The sequence below is a fragment of the Neodiprion pinetum genome, chromosome 7, assembly GCF_021155775.2.
Source record: "Neodiprion pinetum isolate iyNeoPine1 chromosome 7, iyNeoPine1.2, whole genome shotgun sequence".
Taxonomy (NCBI): domain Eukaryota; kingdom Metazoa; phylum Arthropoda; class Insecta; order Hymenoptera; family Diprionidae; genus Neodiprion; species Neodiprion pinetum.
In genome coordinates this window covers 23,121,087-23,134,518 of record NC_060238.1, presented here as the reverse complement: position 1 = coordinate 23,134,518, position 13,432 = coordinate 23,121,087, and the positions used below count along the sequence as shown (strand labels likewise).

At 42.1% G+C, this 13,432-nt stretch overlaps 1 protein-coding gene across 1 annotated transcript; it reads left to right on the top strand.

The window, feature by feature from the left end:
* The first annotated feature begins 10,705 nt into the window (after positions 1-10,705).
* Positions 10,706-12,087, top strand: LOC124223177 (pro-resilin-like). The gene is made up of 3 exons (XM_046634925.2): positions 10,706-10,852; positions 10,917-11,573; positions 11,637-12,087. Exons 1-3 carry the CDS (start codon positions 10,847-10,849, stop codon positions 11,901-11,903), a joined length of 930 nt encoding a protein of 309 aa, XP_046490881.1. The 5' UTR covers positions 10,706-10,846; the 3' UTR covers positions 11,904-12,087.
* Positions 12,088-13,432: the final 1,345 nt, after the last annotated feature.

The window sequence follows — 13,432 nt, the reverse complement described above, 5'->3', positions numbered from 1 at the left end:
GGTTGAACTGTGGCTGAGCCGAGGATGAAAGCTGCGGGATTAATTGACGGGGAAATAGATGTTACGAGAAATCTGCAACTCCCGCTGTATAACGTTTATTACCCGAGGGAATATACAGCAGAATTCGCTTTTCTTACACGCTATTATCTGCGCCTGGAGAATGGCAGCTGATGCTTCGGATGAGCAGCGCTGGATGATGACTGGAAGGAGTACGAATCGGTCTTTTTAACGAGTTTATACAGGAAAGACGACGATGTTGACTTTTTTGTGAACTGCTGAAATCGTTATAGTTACATGTACAATTGCTGCACGTGTTCATACGTACCGGAATGACAGTGAGTCTGGGAATCGGAATCAGAAATCAAGTGATTTCTTAACGATAATAACCGAGCAATTTTCGTTAAGAATATGTATCAATTACCGGTAATTCTGAATCTGTAAATCCCTCTACTCCTAATCACCATTAATATAATGGCAGGCATGCATAGAAGATTTTGAAAGGCCTGTTGAAACGTAGACCTGTAACACACATGCCGAGTCTCTGGGTTAATAGTCAACATCTACGACGTTATAATCATTTTGAACAAGCCGCAGAAGTTCTACGTTGCTTGGACTCGTACGTACGTGATTCGAGCGATACGATCTATCTAATCAGAATAATTATACAAACACCAGGTCGGGAAAAAATACGCATGGGTAATTCGTTCGTGTCTCAAGAAAAAGAAGGCGAATAAAAAAGGTGAGATGGAAACGGAGACATTGTTTCCAGCCCGGAGATGAAACGATTCGTATTGGAATGGGACGTAATACGGGACGCGTGTCAGGATTGTGGCAATAAAACGAAACTCGCACGAGTCCATTTGAATATACACTTGCACAAGACGCTCTCATTCACCCACGATCACCATAAACGCCTGCGAAGTGTTCTTGATTCCGGGACCAAAAGCAGAACGCTCCTCTGTATTGTGCGGACAGCTTCGCGGCGAGGCTGAAATATTGACAAAGAAGATGTCAAGTCGGCAGAAGAGATTCGGGGCTTGACGCTAACGCGTCGCGGCAATTTCTCATTCCTTTTATCACAATCGCTATGAGGTATGTACTACATAATAACACGCGGTCAGTTCTTCCATGTTTCTTCTTCTGCAACGCGGGCGGATCGTATCACCTTGCCTCGACTAAGAGACCTTCACTTTTCACCGTACCCGATGAACTAGTTCATACCGCATTGGCTCAAACTCCTGAATACCGTACGAGACTCTCCGCGTGGTCTGATCCATCATACAAAAATCGAGGTGTGGAAATACCTGCGTCTAAAAAACGTCGAGGAGAAAAAAAAAGAATATATTAACGGATCTGCGAAGACTCCAGTTTCCATAGTAATCAGATTTGCCACTCACATTGATGAACTTCAATTGTAAATTTCTCTCCTATTGTTTTTCATCAAATGAACCTTACGGTGATTGAGAAAAGTCCGTTTCAATTCCGTAAGAAATGTGATTCAATTTTGGGCTCGTCTTTTTTTTCTTGTTTGTTACGCATATGTTTTTAGTTTCGATCGGTAGCAGGTATAATTGGGCAACAAATTAACCGTCATTGTGATAATTGAATATAGAATGATGATGAAATGAAAGATCGCGCTTCAGAATCGTATCACTCTCACATGTTGCCGGCGAATCCCGCGGGCTAGATAATCGATATATTGTGTTGGGCGACTTTCATTCAATCTTCTTGTTATACCGACAAGATAATTTGCGAGTAACTATTACTGAGGATCCGTCTAACCGATCGAATCAATATCATAACGCGCGCAAAGTGATTGAGGAAGCGGATCTCCGATCGCCTCGAAGCGGCGCACGTTCCGACTGACAATTAGCAGGCTTATCCATCTAAACTTTCAAGCAGGTTGTATACGATTTTGAGCGATTGTTCAACCTGCGGAATGATCGAAGTTTTTTTTCATCAACAACCACAGCGAGACGTCAAAAAGGGAGAGAGAGACAGAGAGAGAGAAAGACGGTGAGAGGAAAGGACTAAAACGAATACCTAAAGAAAAGAAGAGATAGGGAGAAAAAAAAAAAATCGAAACGAAATCGCAAATCGTGCCAATAATCAGAGTGTTGCGAAAATTGCAAAGTTCAACGAGTGATGCTTTTAGGGTAAGGGCATAAGGCGGGAATTTCGGTGGGTTTATATTGAGCTTCGTTTATAGCTACGGTCGACTTTCTATGTGCTATACGTATATATATATGTATAAATACATACATATACTCGCTATCGGCACATATAAGTAAAAGGAAAACTTCTAGAGTTTACCAACTTCCCCATTACCGTGCCTTTAGTTTCTCTGCAACGGTGGTATACTTTCGTTATCGTTTTGTTTTTGCCGATCAACCAGCCCCGCCATACTTTGGTCCCACCCCGTCTTCCGCTCCCTTCGCCACCCCGGACCATACTTATGAACTTTTAATCGCTCATTTCCAACGGATAATACCGACAAATTGAAAAGCAAACTGTGTAAAGTTTGCACTCGACTTTAGTAAAGGCGTAGGTACTCAGTCCCCCCTCCCAACCCCTTTTCGCCATCCTCCGTTGACTCTGTGTAACCCTCGACTAATTCCTCGCAACGTTTACCCGAAGAAAACCACGGTTTCTTTCTAGCCTGCAGGAAAACAAATAATTGAGGGCGAAAAAAAAACCAAGAAAAAAAAAACAGTAAAAAAAAAAAAAGGAGGGAGGGAGAAAAAGCAAGGAAAGTGAAATAAAATTGGTAGAAAGTACAATTCAAGACGGCAAGCATTATTTGCTCGCAACCGTTTTTAACTCTGCATCGCGAGAACAACTTTTCAACTTCGTTTTCAGGGAATTTCGATCATGTTTTTTCGTGCGATACAGCCGTCGTGCGCAGACGGTAACTTATAATTAATCGTAACAGACTCGTATAATGTTGGACAGTTTTCGTTTACTTTGAAATATTTTGAAATGTTTTTGTTGAAAATTCGGCACAATGGTGCATTTACATAATTTCTCAATTTAGTATAATTCAAACAATGACGATTATTTTACCTGTTTGATTGAAAGGAAAGAAAACTGAAAGTGCATAAATCAAAGTTGCAAGGTGTTCCTTTGCAGCAACCTAAGTAGTAATCAGCGTTAGACGGGGTCAGGAGGCGCGAAGAAATAGATCGATAGTAGATGAGAGAATAAAAAATAATAGGATAATTTGAAGCAATACTAATTTCTGGCACGTACGATACGGAGTGTCGATAATTGACAGGCTCAGACCGTCTTTACGAGCTACACACACACACACACACACACACACACACACGCACACACACACGGATACAACAGATATGCCATGCGATAAATCGGTTAAGTATATCAATCAGACCGCGGCGTGAACATCATGATTACTTCTCGAGCCACGTACGTAGGTATGTAATTTCCAAACGATCTATCGATCCGTGATTCGCGATTTCTTTGCAATTTTGTCATTTTCGAAGGTGCGATGATTGGCCTTAACGGTGTAGAAATTAAGATTTACGACGGTATGAGAAGCACCCGAGAAAGCAGTGATCGAATACGGATTGAAAAAAAAAACGAGGAAATGAAAAATCGTCGGCTGTAAAGTAAAAAAAAAAAAAAAAAAACGCAGATTCATCATCGCGGTGTAAAGTAAAAAATCTGACTATCGGTAGCCCGTGGGTAAAAATTTACGGTAACGGAGGTGTAAAATCCATCATGTGGCGTCATCGAGACGTCCCGAGATCACAATCGACAATTAACGGCGATCGAGGCGTCGAATCGGGAGCTGGAATCCATCGGATCCGTGGCTCTGGTATCGCGCAACATGGAACTACGTCGTAAGGACGTAACTCTACCTCCTGATATGTAGACCACATATATGCAAGCCAGCCAGGTGCGTACAGGATGCCCTAGATACACGATACGCCGGCGAACGCGCATCGCATCTCCGTTTTTTATACGCCGCGTCGCGTGCAGAGCTGTGAATTCGACACGCTCGTAGAATCGAGAACCCATTGAATCTCCTCGTTCTCACTCGCCTTCGTTAAATTATCCGGGAGATTTTTAATCTTAGGGCGTGAATCGCGTGTAAAGAATCGAAAAATCGATACCGAGAAAATATGGGGTGTATATAAAATTTGGTATGGTTGATTCCTTCGATCACTCCCGGATCACGTCCCACTGATATTGAACTTAAGTTACACTTAGATTTCACGGTGTAGTTGAGAACTTTTTTAACCCGGTACCATATTTCCACAGAAAAATCACTGATATAAAAATTTTCAAATCCACCACCAGAATAACACTGAAATTACACTGAATTCAAAGTTCGTACTTATAATTGAAATCACACTTGAAATCTACTGAAATTAAATAAAGTGAAAAAAAAAAAAAAACCTATCAGTCGTATTTTGGTAATACCAGAGTGGATTTACTGAATGTTATTTTGGTAAAACTGATGTAGAAAAATTTCACAATTACACCGAGGAATTGAGTGGAATTTAAGTGATTATCCGTAGTATCATTCTAATATCACTGACTTTAGGATCCGCTGAAGAAACACTGAATCCAGAATTTCAGCTGACGCATAATCAACCTTCTACACTGATTGTGACAGAAATTTTTAGTTCCGTTTACCGCTCAGTCCTTAACCATTTTCATTTTTTACTGTCGAAAAATATAGTTCTAGGTGGAAAATGAAAATTAGTTTTCTAGCTGTTACCGGAAAGTCTAGTATCCGTTACTATTCTTTCTCATTACGATCACTTTTGCTGTATTTTCTTGCAACTGTTGCGAAAATTTAATGCTTGTGCAACAATATATTGACGTTAAAGTCTTGTTTAACTAAAAAAATAGAGTAAGCCTCGCAAACTGATTTTACGTTACAATTACCAAAAAAAGGATCGACGATAGCGCAAAATGGTTAGGCGTACCTCGTTTTTCGCAATTCCAAAAATATTCAGACAGTTTTTTTAACGATACCTGTTTTACCAAATTCTTCTAGTTACTGTAACAAATGAAATTTTTCTCAGTGTAGAATTAGCAAAAGCGTCTTTCGCAAAATGCAGACCACATCGTTGACCGGAAATTCTGAAATATTGGTGTGACTACTCCGCGATATTTCGGCTGACGTTAATTGATTTAGCCTGAGGACAGATGCCTGCAGTTGTTCCAGTTTATCTCGATGGAAGTTCGCGTTTGGTATTACAGGCTGCATCGACGAGGGGCAGACGGCGGATCGAATTTGACGAAGTAATTTCGATGTACTAATATTCACGGATCAACTTCGCTGATACGCATCCTTGGGAAATCTAGAAGGGTATTAATGGGTACGCCTTGAAATGAGATATTTCCGAAGGTCCGATTTAAGCGTGTGTATGCCGATGGGATTTTGACGTAATTAATTACTAGACGAGCGTCGGTGAGGCGAGAAACGAGATCATCAGACGAAGAATTTGCCTACAGAAAGAGTTCCGCCATATTGAGAAAAAAAAACAAAACAACATCCTTCTCTCTAATTACCAGAAAATTGAACGGTTCAAATCATTTTAAAATCACAATGAAAAGCGGTACAAGCAATCATTTGGTGTAGTTATTCCAACATTTAATCGCTTGTTTATTGGGCCAGGGTCTAAATATCCATTTATCATTTCACAAAAATTAAATCACCCCAATAGTTATAAGAAAATATGGTACGCGTGAACATAATAAAAAAAAAAAATAAAAATTCTAAGACATATTAGGTCTTTTCGGTTACAGATAAATTAATTTTCCTTTCGTACCAAGAACTATATTTTTCAATTCGTAGGAAATTCCAATGTCTCGTTTGGACTACTGTCGAACGAAATAGACGAAGAACGAAGAAACAAAAAATTGCATGTGGGCGTTGACGCGAGTCATTATGCATTGCCCGTAACTTGGAGTACGAGTCGAGTGACAAATTGCAGTGCAACGTTAAGAGACCGTGTGCATTGTCGGTAAGTGACGTGTCAAAACAATTAATAAAAACGCAGACGGGTGGATTACGCTCGGCCGTTTATACAATCTTCGAGCCTTTTTCTTCTCGAAATTTTGCAATCTTGTCACCGCTACGTGGCTAATTCCCACCGTTTCGATCCCTGCATTCGTTGCAGTTCGAGAGACATCCAACAGGATCGATGTAATTCGCACTGAACCGGATTTGGAAATCAGCCTTAAGTGGGAAGGACGATTCTCTGAGGATCCGCAGATCAGCCGAAGGATAAACGAGTTCTTCGAATTTAAAATCAATCAACTTCTTTCCTCTTACCATATAACGCATCCCGTCGTACAATAAGCAAAGAATTTTATTCTGGCCCAAATTTCGCACGGATCTCCAATAACGGAGAACAACGGTCAACCAGAGAGAGAGAGAGAGATTGAGAGAGAGAGAGAGAGAGGAGTGTTAATTTCTCTGTGTCATTCAGGGCGAGAGCTCGAGGAATAAGAAGGCCGTGAATCCCGGTGTTCGAGGTCGTTATACGTTTACGTATAAAAGATACTTATCTACGTTTGCGCAACTCGAGCGCGCTGTTTGCCGGGATGCTGTTGCCGACTTTGCGGGCGTACCTTCGGCAAAAATTATAATTAATATTTAATGCACGGTCGTACGAAAGCGCAGGAATTTCGTGCCTCCGAGCTTAATTCGCATAGGATCACCGCCGCGGTTATATATGTATTTGGGCATCGCGACTCGAGCAGCGTCCTCGAGATTTTACGCTCCGGGCTTTGCGCTCGATCATCGAGAGATCTCGCCTCCGCGGTCTGTAATCCATCCACATATTATAATACGTACCGCCCAACAGCCTCTTAGTCTCTTGACCTCTCAGCCTCCGCAAATCTCTGATCCCTTAACCCCCGGAATAAATAAAAAGAGTGAGAAAAAAGAAAGGAAGAAAAAAAAAAGAAGTATTCATCCGGCCCCTGTTACAACCAGCGGCTTCTGTGTGAACTCGAGCGAATTTCTCGCCCTCCTATTTATAGCTGCGGTCAAATTCTGGCGAGAGAATTCTTATCTCATTCGAACTGGTTCAACGTCGGTAATTATGCCTCGTTAGATTCCGCGAAATTTAGATAACGCGATAATTTGCCCAAGTTTGATATTTTTACGTAAGCGGCGTTTTGATAGATCGATCATTTCCAAAGATTTGATCATTCATCCAAGTTGCAAAAGTCACGAGTATCGTAGATTTCTGTCAAGAAAAAAAAAAAAAAAAAAAAAAACAAAACAAAAAAAGAAAAAATAAATGTGAAACAAAGCTTGGTGGCAGGGTCGGGAATTGAAATTCTAAATACATGCCCGGTGGTTTGTCTAACAATAAGCAAATTTATTCGGGCAGGTGGTCAGGCATTCACGCCAAATGTCAATTATTAACAACGGTTGTTATTCAATCGAATAAACTGCCCTCGGAGTTCGTCACCGCTGTGCCGCGATTCTCTCTGTATAAGCTCGCAGCGCGGAGAAATACGAACGTTTTGCCGTATAAAATCGAGTAAATTGAAACAGACCGAGAGGGGAAAAGTGTAAAATACATTTCCCGACCGACCCAGTCGCCCCCGTTTTCATTGTTCCCGGTGTTTTACATTTGCGGATGGATTTATATTTTCTCTATTGTCCGCAACGCAATTCAGGAATATATATTAATTTTAAATCCATCTGTCGAACAGCATTACAGAGCTCCGCAGCGAATGTTCGATCATTCGGAGCTCCCAGGGATTTTACGGTTTCGCAATCCGTCCTCATCAATAGTTGTACGTTCCATTCAAATGTTCCGAATTTAATTATTCAAACAAATTCCCTTTCCAAATGCGTAAAAGAATTTTCAGAAAATAATTTTCACTCGTTCTTCGAGCTGCGAACCCTGTATCCGAGCCGTTTTTTCGCGTTCATCATCTTGTCATCGCCGAGGTTGCGTCTCCGCGTTCGTCGACGAAAATTTGCGAATGCGGAAGCGTCGCTCGTTTTCCGATAATCGATGCGGTCTTGTTGCAAGGTGGAAATTCGACGATGCGAAATATCCCGTGCCCGAAGTGTATCTGAAAGGTCGACAGGTTTTCCTCCCTTTGGACGCGTCGTCCGAGTGTCGAGATGTCCAGCAGGGCTCGTCGTTTTCCGTACGTATTTCATAGCGCCGAGTCGACTGTTTCTGATACCAAAAAATTCTCCTTCACCGATGTCTAAACGCGGCCAAGCTGAATTTCCGAGTTATTTCCTCGTATGATTCCTTGATGTAGACCTTAAATGGCCAGGGTATAAAATCCTCAACGAACACGCTCATCGCGCTGCAGATGTCTTAAGGGAATCGTGCGATAAGATCGTTCGTTGCGCCAGTGCAGCGCGCACCGAGTATAATCTCTGAGATTTTCAAGCTAACATAATAGGATACACGTGTGTCTGTAGTCACGTAAGAACGTGAGTTAATATGATTTGTGAGAATCGTTACTACTGGCCGGCTCTCGCTGCTCGAGATATTATACGGTCAAAGTAAAAGCAGCGTCGTCGTAACATGGAATCAGATCGACACAGCTGCGAGTTTCAACGTATGTGAATATTTCTACATTTCTTCGTCACCAGACTCATTGGTTTTACTTGATATATCGGAACTCTTCTTACGGACAAACTTTTTCAGCTGAAACGAAAAGTCACGGCAAGAAATTTTTGGAAAAATACTTTGCGGAAATGATGAACGGCGCATGCAAGTTCAGGTCCATGGGCATGCGTACTTGGTATTGTATTATCCCCGGCAATAACGGCGAACCAGTGCCAAATGGTTGTATTACATGGTCTTGTGCTTGTATGGTTGGAAGAGTGAAGGATTCATGCATCATCCCTGAAGCAATAACTGTCAGAAGTAGATCAATTAGGAACGCCTCAATCGGCAATAGAGTTGCGGATTGATCTCATCCACATTAAGATCGCTTATGCACGCGTGTCACTCGGCTTCTTTGCAACATCATTCTATTTCAGGGGATGGTGTCATCTAATGCGCAATTACTAGTCCATGTAGCTTAGGGTGTGCTAAAAAAAAATAAAAAATTTTTTTCAACGCGCAGCAATATTTCAGGAGAGCATCTAATTTGCAATTAAATTATCTTGGTCTTATATGAGCTCTTAGTATTGATATGTGAAGGTATATATTTGATTTTTTCCATTTTCCATTTAAGTAGCACGTAATAAAAATCGGACAATTTTTGAATTTTTTTTGTCTCGTAAACGACCTTGCTTTATAAACTATCTAAATACAGATTCTTGTAGGATATTTTACGCTCTATAAAATAGCACTGATACAGAATTTTCCTATCTCTAACCGATTACGAGAGTTTCGCCTCTTAAAAATTAAGTCATCTTGAATATCTATTAATTCATTGGAGTAAGAAAAATTCTAGCTTGGTACTTTTTTATTGAGCGTGAAGTTTCCAATAAGAATCTGTATTTAGATAATATATGAATCACGCCATTTACGGGAAAAAAAAAATTAACAAATTTTCAAAATTTTCCTACTTCTTATTTAAATGGAAAATGTAAAAAATAAAATAGGCATCTCTAAATAAAAATAATAAGAGCTCATATTTGGCAGAGATATTCTATTTGAGATGGTCTACCGGAATCTAGATGAGCATTTGAAAAAAAAAAACTATTTTTTTCTTGGTACATATATCCTGAAGTAGCTAAATCGGAATGACAGAAGGTGCAGCATATTTTTGATTGTGATCCGTTATGAAATTTGCAAAAGAATCATTGCCAGGAGCTGAATTTTCACCATGCAGAGAGTTATGCGATAAGACTTAACGCAACATTGTAATAATGACAGAGGTGCAGCAATTAACATCACTGGAGGTTAACAGCGGTGTGGGTAATAAAGAGTTTTAGTAGGCTTTCGCGGTATTTGCGTGAAAGAATAAACAGCAAACGTGCAAAAAAAAAAACAAAAAAAAAACGAATTAAACACTACGAATTATAGCATTGTCTCTGCGAAAACGTTGCGACAGAGACAGAGAGTTTCGATCGCTCTGCTTACGGAGCGTTTGTACCGAGTACGAAAAACAAACCGGCCTCAATCAGTCATTGCAAACTCGGCGTTCACCGTTTGTTGCAACGACCGGTGTTTTCCACGCGACGAATGAACATCCGGTTGAAATTGTCGATGATTAACAAATTGCAGAACGTAATTCAGCGAGCGGTTTTTTCCCATTCAGCATTCAGGATATAAAAACGGGGAAAAAGTTCAAGGCAAAAGGTTGTTCGTTTTCAATGAAAAGAGCAGATCATCGATGACCCGGCAAAGTGCTCGGTAATTCCTGGTTCCACGAGTTCGGTTCAAACGGCTGACATTTGATTGAAGCGAATTTGCCCGCGTTCAGAGTCTCGCACGTTCAAAAACAATTCACCATAGGTACCAACTCCTTCGGATCAAGAGCGTTTGCAAGCACGGCTGAGAATCCGAAGGAAAATGCGATGACCGAGCGTTCGCTCGGCTCCCGTACAGCAGCTGACAAGGTGTATTAAAACTTGTGCAGAAAGTGAGATCTTTTGGTGAAATGATCGTTCAACGTTCAAAGTGGGCCCGGCAGCTGAGCACGCGTGAGGCCCATTCCGGCTCGACGAATGGTGGGGACCACCGGCCCGCCCGTCCTTGCCACTCGGCGATCTCGTTGTTACAGTTTGCTCCTCCGGGCCGCACGCGTGCGTTACGCAACGTACTTGCAGGTTTTTGGCGGGGATATGGGCGCCGTTTTTTCGGTATAAAAACCATGCACCACCAATGGTAGACATCACACCATCCTGTGTTCTCCAAAGGCAAACATGAAGGTGAGCAGAGCCCGAGTCCGGCGTCCGATCGTCTCGTAAGCTTCTAACCGTTTTCTTCTTCCAGGTCTTTATCCTCCTCTCGCTCTCCGCCGTCGCTCTGGCCAGTCTCGAGCCGGCTGGATATCGTCCTCCAGGATCTGCTTCTCCATCGGCCAGGTACCTGCCGGCCAGCCCCATATCAAACCAATACCTTCCGGCCAGCCATCACTCCTCCAGCTCTATCTCGAACCAGTACCTTCCGGCAAGCCACCACTTCTCTAACTCCATTTCGAACCAGTACCTTCCGGCAAGCCAACACTCCTCTAACTCCATTTCGAGCCAGTACCTTCCGGCCAGCCGGTACTCGTCCGCACCTTCGAACCAGTACCTGCCTGCCAACAAGTGGAGCCAAGTGCCCGCTGTCGCTCCTTCGAACCAGTATCTACCGGCCTCACCTTCGTCCTCGGCGCCATGGGCCAGCTCTGCATCCTCTCAGTCAGCACCTTGGGCCAATTCAGCATCCTCTTCGGCGTCCCGTTGGGCCGCCCCGTCGAGCCAGTACCTTCCGGCCGCTCAGAACAGCGTCCACAAGTCCTCGATAAGCGTGCCTTCCAACGTCTACATCCCAGCAAGCAGTCATGGATCGTCTTCCAGCTACTCGTCTCACAGTAACGCAGCTCCGTCGAGCCATTACCTTCCGGCGAATGCCGGGTACCGATACGCCCATCAGGATGACGAATCTGTGAGTTTGAGGTGCGGTGTGTGGTTGGGACAGTGATGATGGTTTTTTCGATCTTGTTTTCAGGCGCCGGCTAAGTATGAGTTCGAATACGAAGTCAAGGATGAACCCTCCGGCAATGACTTCGGACATCACGAGAGCCGCGACGGTGATAACACTCAGGGAGTCTACACCGTCGTTCTTCCCGATGGACGCAAGCAGATCGTACACTACGAGGCTGACCAGGAGGGGTACAAGCCAAGGATCTCGTACGAGGAACCCAAGCAGGGATACAACGGCGGATACAACCGTCAGGGTGGATACGCTCACGGACACCCGCAGGGACCCTACTGAGGGATTTGCCTCGGGATTGGATTATGTGCCAGTAACAACGACGACCTAGCGATCTAGATCTTAATATTCGCGTGCTTATTGCGTGCGCGTTTTTGTAATCGTCATTACCATTCGCGCACGGTTTACTTCTCTATTGTGTAAATTATTTTTTTAATAAAAAAGAATGAATTCGATTTGATAATAACTTGCGATTTTTTTAATGCGCGATTCGAACGAACCCATTGCCCCCTTCATTATTTTCATCTCTCTCATCTCGGCGTAAAAAATACAATCAACGGACGAGTGTGAGGTTGAGTTCCGATTTAAAATACGATAAAGGTGACCGCATCAATGATTTACCAAGACTGCTAACATTGGAGAAAGTATACAAGGTAAAGCCTGTTACGTTTCAAGGATTCGGAGAGCGTATGTCGATTCATTGACTCGTTCGATGCGTTGATTCTCGTTTCAAGATTTTCATTCTCGATTCAAGATGCAATCTGAAATCAGAAAAATTTAGTATAAACTAAAATATTCGTTATAGCTTAATACACGGAGCTATTGTTAATGAATTTGCTCTTGGCGTATCCATGACGGATGTTTCATCATTCGTTACGGTAATTGAAGAGCATCAGGTCTTCCTGCTTGAGAATGAGAAGCCATTTATTCAAGAATGGGATAAATTTAACAGTTGGTGATCGAATTGTCAATAAGAGGAACTTGGATGATTGCAATATTCTTTGAAATCACGAGGAATCAATCAAGATAATTCAAATTATTTGAAATTATTGCGAATCAAGTGAAATCATACGACAGCGTTAAAGAAACCAAGGGCAGGTGTTAGAAATCATAGAAATCATTGCAAATCTTGCGGTAAACGGCAAATGGTTACAATTAATTAACATCCAATTGATTTATATGCTCTGTCATGTTTTTTCGTTGGTTTACTTGGTCGGTTCACACAAATTTTCATTGATTTCCAATGATTTTCAGTAATTTGTTGTAATCCGTCGTGATTCCAATAATTCTGTAAATGACTGAAAATCTCCCAAAACGCTAAATTATTGGAAGTCAGGGCTAAAGTTGGTACGCAATGGAAATCACTCGGAATCAATGTCGATGAATTTGAGTCAGTTATTTGATTTTCAAGTGAATCAGGTGCCTCGTTCTTACGTGATTTGAAAGCAAGTTATAGTCACTGCCTTTATTAAAATGCCCGAGAACTTTCTTCGGAAGAGTTTCCTGGCCTAGAGGAAAACGAATTTCCTAGCATGAAAAATATATCCTAGTGATTTGTTAGGCTTACCACATTCACGGCATACTTAACCATAAATACCATAAAAATCTCATTCTTTGTCAATCACTGCGATAGTTTTACGCGTGATTTCGAAAAACTTGATCATTTAATGTCAAAAATCAAATTCCACGTTGTTCACTTCGCGGAGCTATCCGTTCAGACTATTTCAGAACAGAGAGAGAGGCTCTGAGGTCAAAGCCGAAGGTCGGGTGAGATCGATCCGTACCTGAGTAATGGGTAAGAAGAAAAGACG

Coding starts and splice junctions, on each gene's coding strand:
- LOC124223177 (XM_046634925.2), top strand. Junction 11,574..11,636: donor CCCATCAGGATGACGAATCT/GTGAGTTTGAGG, acceptor TCTTGTTTTCAG/GCGCCGGCTAAGTATGAGTT.